The sequence below is a fragment of the Synchiropus splendidus genome, chromosome 14 (genome assembly GCF_027744825.2).
Source record: "Synchiropus splendidus isolate RoL2022-P1 chromosome 14, RoL_Sspl_1.0, whole genome shotgun sequence".
Taxonomy (NCBI): domain Eukaryota; kingdom Metazoa; phylum Chordata; class Actinopteri; order Syngnathiformes; family Callionymidae; genus Synchiropus; species Synchiropus splendidus.
Window position 1 is genome coordinate 18,134,519 of NC_071347.1, and position 12,982 is coordinate 18,147,500.

The following is a 12,982-nucleotide window of genomic DNA, read 5'->3' on the forward strand; positions in this document are numbered from 1 at the left end:
TTTGATTTGCAAAACCGAGACACAAGATGCTCGTTTTATTAACCATATCTTCTTTTGATGCAGTCAGTCGTCTCCTATTTATTCAAGTTGTAGCACATGTGACGCATACTTGGTGGCTGATCCATAATTGCTGGTGTCAAACCTGTGTGTAGATTTTGTCTATTTTTCTGACAGAAATGTACACGTTCAACTGTCTGGCATTTGGAAGCATGGCATGATGCATTTTTTTTTTATTTTTATTCTTATTATTCTTCTTAATCTTCTTAATAATTATTATTAGTTGTAGTAGTAGTAATAGTATTCCATGTTATATATTTATTTGCTTTAATGCTACAATATTCTTTACGGCAGCACTTTATTTTTAGATTTCTAAGTACAAGAACATTTTTAAAAATACTATTATTACTATTTTGTTCCAACGTCTGGAATCATGTTAAATGTTCCTCGTGCTTCACCTGCAGCAACCTTTATTTCCAGACTTTATCTGATCCACAGCTATCTTGGTTGGGCTTTTCTTTGACTCCTGGCATGGAGGAGTCTTGAGCTCTCAATATGGTAGGACTAGTCTACGTTTTATTTTAAGTATAATGCCATGTTTTGGACTCTTTTAATGGAGAGGAAAATCAGGCTGTGTGTTGAACTCCCCTTCATGGATGAAAACTGTAGGAATTTAGGCTCACAATGAGATATGAAAAAGAGGTAGTAGCATGGAAGACAAAACAAAAGTGTCCATCTGAGCAGGGTGAAGCTAAAGGGAACGCAGTTGGGCGCTCAGGCCTGGGAAGCTTGCTGTTCAGAAGGGAACTGAAGAGCCATTTATTCAAAGCAGTTTATGTAGGAATGAGCTGATGGAGATGTGAACTACTGTGAGTTTAAATGTGTAGCAGTTGCTGGGCTCTGTGTTTGAAGGTTAGGCTTTAGTATCCAGTAAACAGCCAGTCGATAATGGCTTGGGAGGATGGTCAAGAATTGAGTTAATACATGAGTTGAACTCCATTTTTCTGCAACATTTCCATAACCATGTCAACATGCTTTAAGGCCTTGCTTTCAGATGTTTGTGCTTAGGCTTCAACAGGCTCTGGATGTGGCATCACCATCGTTCCCATCCTTTCCATCCTAACACGCCAGCAAATAAACAAACGGCAGAGTTTTGTCTGTATTTCCCTTTGGATTGAATTTGCAAAACATGAAGGGATGCAGTCATATCGTCTTTGGCAATCATGGCGGGCGAGCAGGAATGATGAATGGAGATTAATAAACATTTCTACTCCCCATCTCTGCGCATAAAGGAGGACTAGCTGCAAGATTTTCATCCAGCAGGGAATGTGACAAATCATGCGCATGACTTTTTTTTTTTTTTTTTAAACGCAAGAAGAAAGAACATTGCAAGACTTCAAAGGACAATAGCGAACCGGCTTTATGACTGGAGATACAGTTGCATTCCTGCACACCAGGAGAGCATTTGCAGGGATGTGAGTTTGCAGATGGCAGATAATTGTGAAGTGGCTCCATTTCCTGTTGTTTAATACTCATTTTGCCACGTGGTTGTAGTTTCAATGTCCGTGTGACTGGCGGCAGTGACGCACAGTGAGCTGTATTGATGAGCCTATTGGATTTACGCACTGACCGCTGCTCACACAGCCGTGGCAGGTCAGTGAAGGTCGCTGGGAGCCACATTTGTGTTGGCTGGTTTTCAATTATTTTCAATATCTTGTCAATCAGAATCATGTTTTGTGACCTACCTGCATTCTTTTTTGATAATTACCTTATGTTTATATACGCATTTTCACTTGCAAATACGTCATACATTACAAACGTAGTCTAAACGCACATATTTTTTTATCATTTAAATTGAGGTACAACAAGTGTGTGATCCAGGGCAGGTGGACCTGAAAATAACTTTGATCTCCCCATAGACTTCCATTCATTTTTGTCCAATTTTAGGTCCCATGGACCAACCAGATTGGGTGGAGACTTAGCCTCCATTTGTACAATAACTTCAATCAGAATTATAGAACTGAAAAGCAAATAGTTCTGGAGAATTATTTGAAATATGACAAGCAAATTATTGTATCAATAAATATATCTGCTATCCCAGCCAATTTTTCAGAAATGATTTAAGACTTGTGAAATTTGCTGAAGTCATGGGCAGTGTATTTCCTGACAAAATGTTGGTAATTCCAACTATTTGTTTGCTGTATTTGTTGTTTTTCTTTTCTTTTTTTCTGTGTAACCATACATTTTTTGCTGAAGGTTATTTCCCGTCCAAAGATTTGGTTTTGAGCTGTTGTCTCTACGTAGAGCAGGGAGTGGTCTCGCTGAAAATGAGTTGCCACTTTTCATTCCATGTTGACAAAGGAAGTTGAAAACACGCACTAGGCCTAGAAAATTTGGCCTGTCTAAAATAAAATAAAATAAAATCGCAGACCATGTAAATTGACTTAGCGGCTTGGAATCGGCCCTCGATCGGGAGTTTGACTCATGTACAGTGACGCTACAAAACACTGCAACAGTTAACAGGTTCAACTTTTTTTTTTTTCTAGCTGCCAAGTTTTTTTTCACTTGGGTTTCAGGTCAGATGTGTCACAGTGACAAAAGTGAAAGCCTTTTCATCCACGTGTGCCTGCATGACAATGACTGTTATTTTTTAAAACCGTGATGCATCCGCCGACAAACAACTACCCTGGTGCTCTTCCCACTCTCATGCACATTGGCTACTGTAGCTGTCTCTGGATCCCATCACCATAACAACTGCCTCTCGGAGTAGTTGTGAGGAAAGGGAAGAGCTAAAGTGAATTTCTCTCACTCACTTTGACTTGGAGATGTTGAGTAGTGGTGGACTGCGCTTCTGAGCACGTTGGCTCGGGCAGAGGGAGGAGAGGAGAGAGAGCGGAAGGTGGGAAATTTAGAAGGCGCTGAAGATTGATCAGTAGTGGAAGAAAAGCCATATATGAAATAGAATGCCTCACAAGGTGAGTTCCTGAGTCGCCTTTTCCCTTCATGCCTCATTTGCCAATTACGTTTGTAAGCATGCGTTTGTGTGTCATGTATCACATGCTGGTGTTATGTAATGGCCGCGAGCCTTGAGAGAATTCAATAGTAAAGGAAGTTGTTTGTGAAGCTGTTACTGCAGATGTGGTGCGATTATATCATCATAGTGAAAGTCTAATAGTTGACTGTAGTTTTTTTTCACTGAATAATCCATAATAATGAGGTTATTTTGAGCCTTATTCCCCTGTCATTTCATATCAAGAGCTTTAAAAAGTCTTTTTTTTTTCCATCTAAAATTCTCAAATAATGAATTGCGTAATATAATGTGAGCACTCATCTGGGATAAATATGTGTAGTTGTGTGATAAAAGTGAAATCATTTTGTGAGTTTGAAGATAAATTTCATTTCAAGTCGCCGGGGTCTTCGCTCGGTCCTCAGGAGGCACGTCGGTGTTGGCCTTCATCTCCTGTAATAACTTTCATATCTGCTGCACATGGTCCATTTGCTTGGCATGACAGAAGAGAAATGAACCTTCAAACAGTAAAGAAGAGAGCTGCAACTGTAGCTTTCATCTCTCAGCTGCATTATTAAACATCCCCAGCCACAAAGTCTGGCATCAACCAATCACAGCACTCTCCTTCTTTTCCCTCTCCCCCCATCACCTTGTCTCTCTCATTTAGGCCAACCTGAAGAAGTTTATGGAGTATGTGCAGCAGAGGAACACTGAAAAGGTCTCCAGGTTTTTGGATAAAGGGCTGGATCCAAACTTCCATGATCCGGACACAGGAGGTGAGGCTTGGTTTTCTGTAGAGGTTCAGGAGTGTGAGTGAGCGAAAGAACCTCTCGAATCAGCCAGGTTTATTTCAGAGTCAAGTGATATGTGAAGTGGACCCAGAACACTTTGTCCTGAGAGCAGCTGTCAAGGCAAAAGACAGAAGGACAGCAGAAAAAGGATCTCAAATTGAACTGAAGTGTTACCAAGATATAGTAGAACAAGGACAAAAAAGGGGGAAAGTGAAGTCATGATGTTATATAGAATATAGAACATGTGATTTGTTACTATAATAAATGTTATTTTATCATTTCTAATATGAATCTTTTTGATGAAATTAGTATTTTGCCGACGTAACTTGGTGTAAAACATAAATATGATCTAAAGTCAAGGTTTTTTTTTTCAGTATTTTGTATTTAATTTTTTTGTGAGACATGAAAGTCTATCAAAATTACGCATCGAAATGATTCCATTTGATTTAGCATTTTAATATAATTTGTAATATCTGTGGGGAAAAAAAACAGGCACATGAAATTGTGAAAATATCTTTAATGGTTACTTTAAGATCTATTAACAAACAAGTTTTAGTTGGAATTCACTTCAGTCATGAAGGATGGAATTTATTTATTAATTTATCAATGATATAAGTTTATCATGGAATAAAATGGCATCTTATTTGATGACTTTCTTTTACTAGCACAACCCCCACTTGGAATAACATAATAACAGTGTAATGATGAATTAACTATTAACTATTATTATTAATATTGTCTAGAGAAGATAATACTTATTTAAATACTATTTAATTTTCCCCCATATTAATGTGTTTAATCAATTGTTCTTATTAGCTAAATAAATAAATAAAAGAACTACGATGAAGAATGAAAAATGTATAAAATATCCACCAAAAAAAAGGACTATTCATCAAATGTTAGAGGGATTTTAAAGAAAAAAGTGTATGTAAAAAAATAAGAGGTTTGCAGTAAATTAAAACAGAAAAACAATTTTTAAAAAATCAAACAGTAAAAGCACAAAGCAGACTACTGTAGGACTCTGCGTCAAGGGCTGGCACATCACAGCACTGTTGTCAAGCACGGCAGGAAGCCACAGATATGGTGGACCAATTTGAGTGTTTATGAAAGTGGTCCCGCTGTCGTCTTAGTCAGACACACACGTCCTCCGCGGAGAAGCCGGGCGCAGCAGTGTCCCATGTTTTGACATTGTTCCCATGCTCTTTCCTGGAATTCCCAGAATGTCCTCTGACACTGGCGGCACAGCTGGAGGGATGTGCAGAACTCATCAAGGTGCTGAAGAGCGGAGGGGCGCATCTGGACTACAGAACAAAAGACGGAATTACGGCCCTCCACAAGGCTGTGCGAAGCAAGAACCACACTGCACTTATAGTAAGTGCTCCATACGTTCAGACTTTTAGCTCCTCTTTTAATAAAAATAAGAAGTGGGTCAGCGACTGCTGAAGGAGACCTGAGCAGCTCCGACTTTCTTCCTTCCTCTCTGTCACATACTGCAGGTTCTTCTCTCACCAACCGCTCAATAGTTAATTAATAAATGGTTAGCTCACTGCGTAGCGCAGAGGTCATGAGTTCAAATCCCATTAAAGTGTGGGCGAGGTCCCCGGTGGTCCGGGGCCATTTAGATTAAAGCGTCTGCTCAATGTAATGTTGAACAGACGACAAACATAACAACAGATGTGCAAGTCTATTATGTCATAATAACTTGTTGTTCCTAATGTAAAATAGTCGGTTGATCTCATGTCCTTCAACTAAGTTTAGCTGTGTGTGGCTTTTTAACATTTCAATGACAGATGTCACAATTGGAACACAGCTTGGACGCTGCTGAATATTATAATGGTGTACAAATATAAAAGTGAGACTCAACACAGGCCTCTTATTGACACGCTCATTACTTGTGTTATAGCAAATATAATGGACCTGTTTTATTTTCTCAGTAGTGCAATACAGCAGGTGGCAGTAGCGAGCCAGAGCTTGCTCACACAACACACAGAAGTAAAGAAGAAGGAGCGATGACTCCTTCAGGTGGCACTTCAGAAAACCACCTAAGATTCCTGGGAATTTCAATTGAAATCCATTTATACTTTTTTTTTTTTTTGCTATTTTGCTAAGCAACATAGAGATAAACCCATGTTATTTAGTAACCTTTTTGACAGCGTTAAAGATGTAATGGAACGTTGAATTCAAAAGATACATGGAGATGTTTCATGTGTTTATTTAGTCATAGATTCAAGCAGCGGAGTTCTTTCAGCACCAGACTGATCACACCGCGATGCACCACAGTGCGCTACAGGAAATCTTTCCTACCTCTGGCCATCAAACTGTACAACTCCTTCCTCTGAGTGTCAACTAGTGTCCCTTATGTGCAATAACCTGCTTATGTGAATACACTGTTAGTACTGTCTAGATACTTCTTTTTTTTTTATTCGCACTTAGTAGTATATGTCTTTATTTTTTATATGTCAATAAACTGTAAATATAGTTTAGATTGTTCTTTGGGTTTGCACTTGGTAGTATACGTCTTTATTTTTTATATGTAAATATAGTTTAGATTGTTCTTTGGGTTTGCGCTTGGTAGTATATATTATTGTCTTTATTTTTATTTTTATCTTGCATGTTTGTTGAGTAACATTACATGTTAGCCATTCTCTCTGTTTCTTCATTACGCTTTTATTTTGAGCAGGAGTTGAGGTTGCAAAAAGCAATTTCCCTCTCTATAAATAAAGCGATTCTGATTCTGAATGGTCATTTATCCTTCCTGTGATTTCTCTGTCCTGCCAGACACTTTTAGACCTGGGTGCATCACCTGACTATAAAGACAGCAGGGGCCTGACTCCTCTTTACCACAGCTCTATGGTGGGAGGAGACCCCTATTGCTGTGAGCTGCTTCTGCATGATCATGCGCTGGTTGGCTGCGTGGACGAGAACGGATGGCAGGAGATTCACCAGGTAACTTTCAGTGCTAGTTCCAAGGTGGTAAATTGTAATGTGGAAGCTCAAGCTAAGCACAGGAGCCACAGGAGTCTTCAGAGAGTTTCGATAATCGAGCTTATAGGTCACATTTTGATCCACAAATGCAGGAAGTAGATGTCAGTTTTGAAGGTCTGGGGCAGCGCACGTCAGTTGCACTGAGGATTAACAGTAAGCTCGGTTGCTGCAGCTGCTTCTATGTCCCCTCCCTCATGCGTACCCGCCGCTGCAAAGAGCGAATGCAGCGTATTTGTTGTAATGTTGATTTCCTGCTTTGTAAACACAGTTGATTCAAATGTTGACAAGTGGCTCGGTGTGTAGGAGTTTATGCGTGACAGCCATGTAACAGGCCGACAGCTGTGGGGCTTATTACTTCAATCGCTGCCACAGAAACGGAAAATTCATGGAGTAAATGTTGAATGAACTGCTGTGACAACGACTCAATAGCGGAATGAATCCGTTGCTTTGCATGGGCTCTCTTCGTTCTTACCGTCACGGCATGAGGAGTACATGTGTGGTTTGAAACTCCTGTGCCAATGTAAAGGTCCAACACCGCCTGACCTTGTGCTTCCAGGCGTGCCGCTACGGTCACGTGCAGCACCTGGAGCATCTGCTGTTCTACGGCGCTGAGATGAGCGCCCAGAACGCATCTGGGAACACAGCCCTGCATGTGTGCGCGCTCTACAACCAGGTACATTTTCATTTGCTCTCTGCTATTCTAGATGTGATGGAAGAGCAGTTTTTGTGTTTTCAGGTTTAAGTTGACCTCCATAGTCAGATGTGGAACAGTGTTCCATATGGTAAGGTGTTGGTTCTTGAACACAAGTACAACTCTTCTCATAAGGTGCTTGTAATTCAGTTATATTGTAAGTGAACGATCAAAATACTGGGAAATCCTCAAAAATATTGTGCATAAATGCAATGATGTTGTAATGCCATTGCACACAGCCGCAAAAAAAGATGACGTTGGTTCTTAAGGTAAACATCAGGACATTGTCTTTCAATCAAATGTGTTTGGAAAGTGTTTTATTGTTTTGTAGCCTGAAAAATCATACATTCTTCTGCTCATATTGGAAACAAAAAAGCTCAACACAAGTGTGCTGCAACACCGTTACTGCATGTGACCAAAATAAATCTCCAGTAAAGCTCCAGTGGACCCCCAAAAATATGGTGTTGGAGATCAGCTGCAGGGTTGCATTGATAGAAGTCCCTTTCTTTCCACGTGTCCCTGGATTGTTTCCATCACCAGACGACCTCTGCATCAGTAAGGATGAAGTCAAGTTGTGGTTTGTTCCTTTTCTGACCAACACACACGCTCTCTGTTTGTTCACTCGCTACCCCAATTTCCAAATTCATGTTAACACGCTTCAAACGACACACACACACATCTTGATCTTTGTGAGGACCTCTCATTGCCATAATGCTTCCCCCAGCCTCTCATCCTTAACCATCCAATACCAATGGCTCACCTTCACCAGGACTTAAACCGACGTACAGTATTTTGACGTTTCAATCCTTAAATTTTGGTTTGGAATTGTGGGGTCCCCGCAAAAGTTTTTTTTGTCAAGAATTGACCACCACAAGTACACACGGAGACACACACAGAGAAAGTTGATCTTATTTTAAAAAAAAGTTTCAATGAATCTCCTTGAATGTCTGGAGATTTCAAATTTGTTTCTCACTGAGATTGTTGCAGTACTGCTTCATAGTGGTGGCACAACACTGCACTTAAGCCTTCAGAGACTACTATGTAAAGTGGGTACAGTTTTTTCTATAATGGATCTCACGAAGAATTGTGATGAATATGTCAACTGTGATATCACATCTTACTGAACCAACATCACTTTAAGTTGATCTGTGATCTGCGACCCTTCAGTTTTCATGACACCCTGCTATTACACTTCCAAGTAACCAGTATTTTCAGGTGGCTAAAAGTGGCTTAAAGTCAACTAGGTTTTATCTGTATAGCTAAAGTGTTGAGTGGGTGGGTCTGGTAGAGACAACAGTCTGGGGTAATGTGTGTACGTAGAGTGGCAGCTAGAGTGAAAGGGAAGCTGTATAGGGCAGCTGTTGTTGGGTCAGTCTGAAATTGTTGAGAGACTGTAGCTCTCACTGAAAGACAGGACGCAGAGTTAGAAGTGGCAGAGATGAAGGTTGGACGTGTGGAGGGGGGAGTCAGTGTTGGACTATGAATGTTGGGTACCCCAGCTGATAAAAAGCAAGAGACTTGGTCCTGTTCAGAGTTAAATCCATCGTTTAGCTATTCCTTTAAATGAACCGTCGTGTTCCATGTTTAACCTTGTTGGCTACCGAAGCAGTGTGGTTTCAGAAACTCTTGAGATTTAAGTCACATTAAGCACATGTGCCATGGAATGTGCTGTGAAATATAAATGAAGTTGTTCTGCATATTTGGGAAGATGAAGGACAGAGGGAGCGGAGGCAAGTGGAAGCCAGGAGTCTCCTGGGGAATACTGTTGCAGCACAGTGCTGTGTGGTTTGAGGCGGCACAAAGTAAAAAACATGTAGTCGGAGAAGCCATCATCAACATTAAATGAGCTCGCGTTGTGTTTCCGTCTATTGCATAACATGTTGGCAGTGATAGTGGCGCCTGACGGAGACATTAAGTTCAATAGATTGTGTTAGAAGCACACAACATGTCAGGCGGCTTCATCGCGGTCCTGAGATTTTCTGCTCAGGGGAGAGAGAGAGAGAGATCTGGCTGAATTTTGGGTTGGACGGGGACCAGGTGCTCAGCTGCTCTGCTTGTGTAGTCTCAGAACCATGTGGAGCCTATTGATCCCTGAGATAGTGAGTCCAAGTGGGGAGTAGGGCAACGCACACCGCAGCCCGGGCTCAGATGATTATCTGCGTGGAGAGAGGGACATGGGCTGATGTGATCGACGGGCAGCCGCCGAGTCCAAATGACTGAGATCAATATGCATCAGCAGAGAGTGCTACAAAGGCAGAGGATGGCGTGGCACCATGAATGAGAACAACAGCAGAAGAAGCCGGATCAGATGCTTAAATCTCAGGGTTTATCTGGTCATTCGAGTGCTTACTGGGTTCCACTATAGGCTTGGCTTTGTGGACGACAAGTTCATGGAGGCTGCTTGTACAAAAACAATGAACAACTAGGAATTAGGAGTCATTCAGTTTGTTGGTTGGTTTCTTCCTTCCTTCCTGCTTTCATCCTCCTTCTACCATTTGTTTTTTCCTTCCACGGTTTGGTCAAATATTCGGTCCTTCCTTGGTTGGTTCCTTCCACTCCTCTGACCTTCCTTCCATTCTTCATTCCGTCCTTCATTGTTCCTTGATTTTTTCCGTCCTTCTTTCTTTCTCTAGTTTGTTCATTTCTTCCTCCCTTCATTCTTTCATTCATTTGTTTTCCCCCATTTTGGTTCATTTGTTCGATGATTTCGTCTTTTCTTCCTTGTTTGGTTGGTTGGTTCTTTCCATTTTCCTGTCATTTTTCATTTCTTCCTCCCTCAGTTTGTTGTTCTTATGTTTGTTCGTTCCTTCCGTCCATCCTTCAATGCATCTTTCAGACGTTCTTTCCTTCCCTTCTTTGATCCTACTTTCCTTCCTTCCATCAGTTTGTTCTTCATTCATTTGCTCATTCCTTCCATTGTCTCTTCGTAATTTCCTTCCTTCCTTCAATGCATCTTTCAGATGTTCTTCCCTTCCTTTCTTTGATCCTACTTTCCTTCCTTTCCTCCTTCCTTCCATCAGTTTGTTCTTCATTCATTTGTTCGTTCCTTCCATTGTTTCTTCGTTATTTCCTTCCTCCCTTCCCTCTTATGTTCCTTTCATCCTTTTCCTTCCTTTCTTCTTTTCTCTCATCCTTCCTTTCTTCCCTCCTTCCTTTCCTTTCTTTGATCCCAATTTCCCTCCTTCCTTCCATCTGTTTGTCCTTCATTCATTTGTTCCTTCCTGTCATTGTTTCTTCATTATTTCCTTCCTACCCTCCTTGTTTGGTTGGTTCCTTCCATTTTTCCTGTCCTATTCCTGTCATCCTTCCTCAGTTTGTTTGTTTTGTTTGTTCCGTCAGTCCATCCTCCAATGCTTCTTTGAGACGTTCTTCCCTTCCTTTCTCTGATCCTACTTTCCTTCCTTCCATCAGTTTGTCCTTCATTCATTTGTTCATTCCTTCCATTGTGTGTCTGTTATTTCCTTCCTTCCTTCCCACTTATGTTCCTTCTGTCCTTGTCCATCCTTCTTTCCTTCCATCCTTCAATCCCTCCTTCCGTCCTTCCTATCTACTAAAGGACTCACAAACCAGTCACACAATGTTTGACACTGTTGCCGCTTGAGATGTAATGCTGTGTTTGACTCACTTAAGCCGTGTCTCCGTGTGTTACGTCTCGCTCCTCCTGAGCCACTGACATGCAGCAGCGAATACCTGAATCGCTAAAGCTGCATGTTTATTCACCACACCTGAAGTGCTTCTCCAGCACTTCATCTGCAGCTTCCGCAGCTTCACTTCATCAGCGAGTGAATCCTCAAACGTATAGACAGGAGCTGCAGGAGCCATCTGTCTCAGTGGTTCCACCTGAATGATGAGCATCGCCACACTTCACTAGTCACTGTTTTTCACCGCTGTTTTGTTACCAATGAAAGCAAAGCGCGGTGAATACCGCTGGAATGGTTTTCATTTCCTATAGGAAGCGTTGGGAGGAAGAGCAGGACAGATGGTGCCAGCTGTGATTAGCCTGTGAGGGAAGCCATCGAACGAAACCAAAACATGTTTCTGAAGAGCATTCATAGCTCCAAACAGCAAACAGAAATGTCAGTGTTCTTCTCTCCTGACCCCCCACTGTTTACTCCACTTACTGGCTTCTTGAAGGAGAAAATAGTGGTTTGACATTTGCCACCATTTTTTTTTTTCTTTCGCGACATGGAGTGGAACATTGGACAGTTACGGATGACTGTGACTTCCTTCTGCAGTAATTCTACTTTCCAAATCAAAAGAAGGCTTTTCAAATACTATCACACCCATTGTATTTGTATTAAAAGATCAGTTTAAGTAAATCCAACAGTTCGCTATCAACATCATCTTGTCCTTCTTGAACAGTGATTCTGTCTGGTTTTCAAGTATGTCATTCGGTTTTGTCTTAGTTCAAGTGATATGTTCTTCTAGCTTCTTTTTTATTTATTTATTTTTATTTGGCATATTCTTAACCATCTATCACATATCAATATGTACAGATGCCTTTATATTTTTTTAACAGTGAGATTTTTTTTTTTAAAACAACTGCACCTGTATTTTTTTCATTATATTTGCTATACTTTGAAAACAAATTTTAAATAAAAATAAATAAAAAAGGCATTCAGAATTAATAGAATTCAAATTCAGATGTGATTTTTATTAATATGACTAAAAGACAACCATTCGAAAGATCACTGTAAAGGTAACAAATATCACTATCAAGAAATAAAATGAGTAAAAATTGATGTAAAAAAGTTCTTCAATAATGTAACATTTTCAATAGATTGAATGATATTCAACAACTGAACTGAGGAAATGACAATGTGCTGTGGAGCATCTGGAAATAGGAAATGGAGGAATTTGTGATAGCAAAAGTACTGTTGAATATTTGCATAAATTAGAAATATAATAATGAGATGTTAAAAGTGGAGTGAAAACAGTTGGTGACAGAGTTGGCAGGAAGTGATTGTACATGTTGCCTAACTCTCTGGAGAAGACGCATCAAAGTGGACCTCTCTGTCTTGGTCCAGGACAGCTGTGCTCGAGTCCTTTTGTTTCGAGGAGCCAACAAGGAGATCAAGAACTACAACAGCCAGACTGCTTTTCAGGTGCGTCGCGGTTCCGCCGCCTCTGCCTGTTTGTGACTCCTGTTAAGTGAATGTAAGTCGACAGCTTATTAAAAACTTTAAATGGCCGGAACATCCACTGGCTCAGCGTGGCTGTCTGTGCCATTTTCTCTTCCTGTTTGATGAAGTCTGTGTGAAATCGACGCTGCCACTGACTTCCTGTTCATATCAAAGTTAATTTGTTTTCACACCGAGCCGGCCAGCGCACACTCGGCCCACATCGTGGCCACACAAGCGCAAGTGTGTGACAGAGGAAGCAGCAGGGCCGTGACTGACCCAACCTGCCGTTCTCCTCACCCAGGTGGCTATCATCGCAGGGAACTTTGACCTGGCTGAGATCATCAAGGTCCACAAGACATCAGATGTTGGTAAGTTCACACGCAGCTGG

At 41.0% G+C, this 12,982-nt stretch overlaps 1 protein-coding gene across 14 annotated transcripts in view; it reads left to right on the plus strand.

Annotated features, from left to right (window-relative positions):
* The window catches only part of shank3a (SH3 and multiple ankyrin repeat domains 3a), a 182,714-nt gene that overhangs the window by 103,151 nt on the left and 66,581 nt on the right, over positions 1 to 12,982 (plus strand). For all 14 annotated transcript variants that reach the window (XR_008416534.1, XR_008416535.1, XM_053885400.1 and 11 more), the window contains 6 exons: positions 3,672 to 3,780; positions 5,015 to 5,166; positions 6,574 to 6,741; positions 7,337 to 7,453; positions 12,499 to 12,576; positions 12,896 to 12,962. Coding sequence is in view for 12 of the 14 variants with exons in the window: in XM_053885400.1 (XP_053741375.1) it covers positions 3,672 to 3,780; positions 5,015 to 5,166; positions 6,574 to 6,741; positions 7,337 to 7,453; positions 12,499 to 12,576; positions 12,896 to 12,962 (691 nt within the window). In the remaining 2 variants the exon portion in view is untranslated. The remainder of the gene's footprint in view (positions 1 to 3,671; positions 3,781 to 5,014; positions 5,167 to 6,573; positions 6,742 to 7,336; positions 7,454 to 12,498; positions 12,577 to 12,895; positions 12,963 to 12,982) is intronic.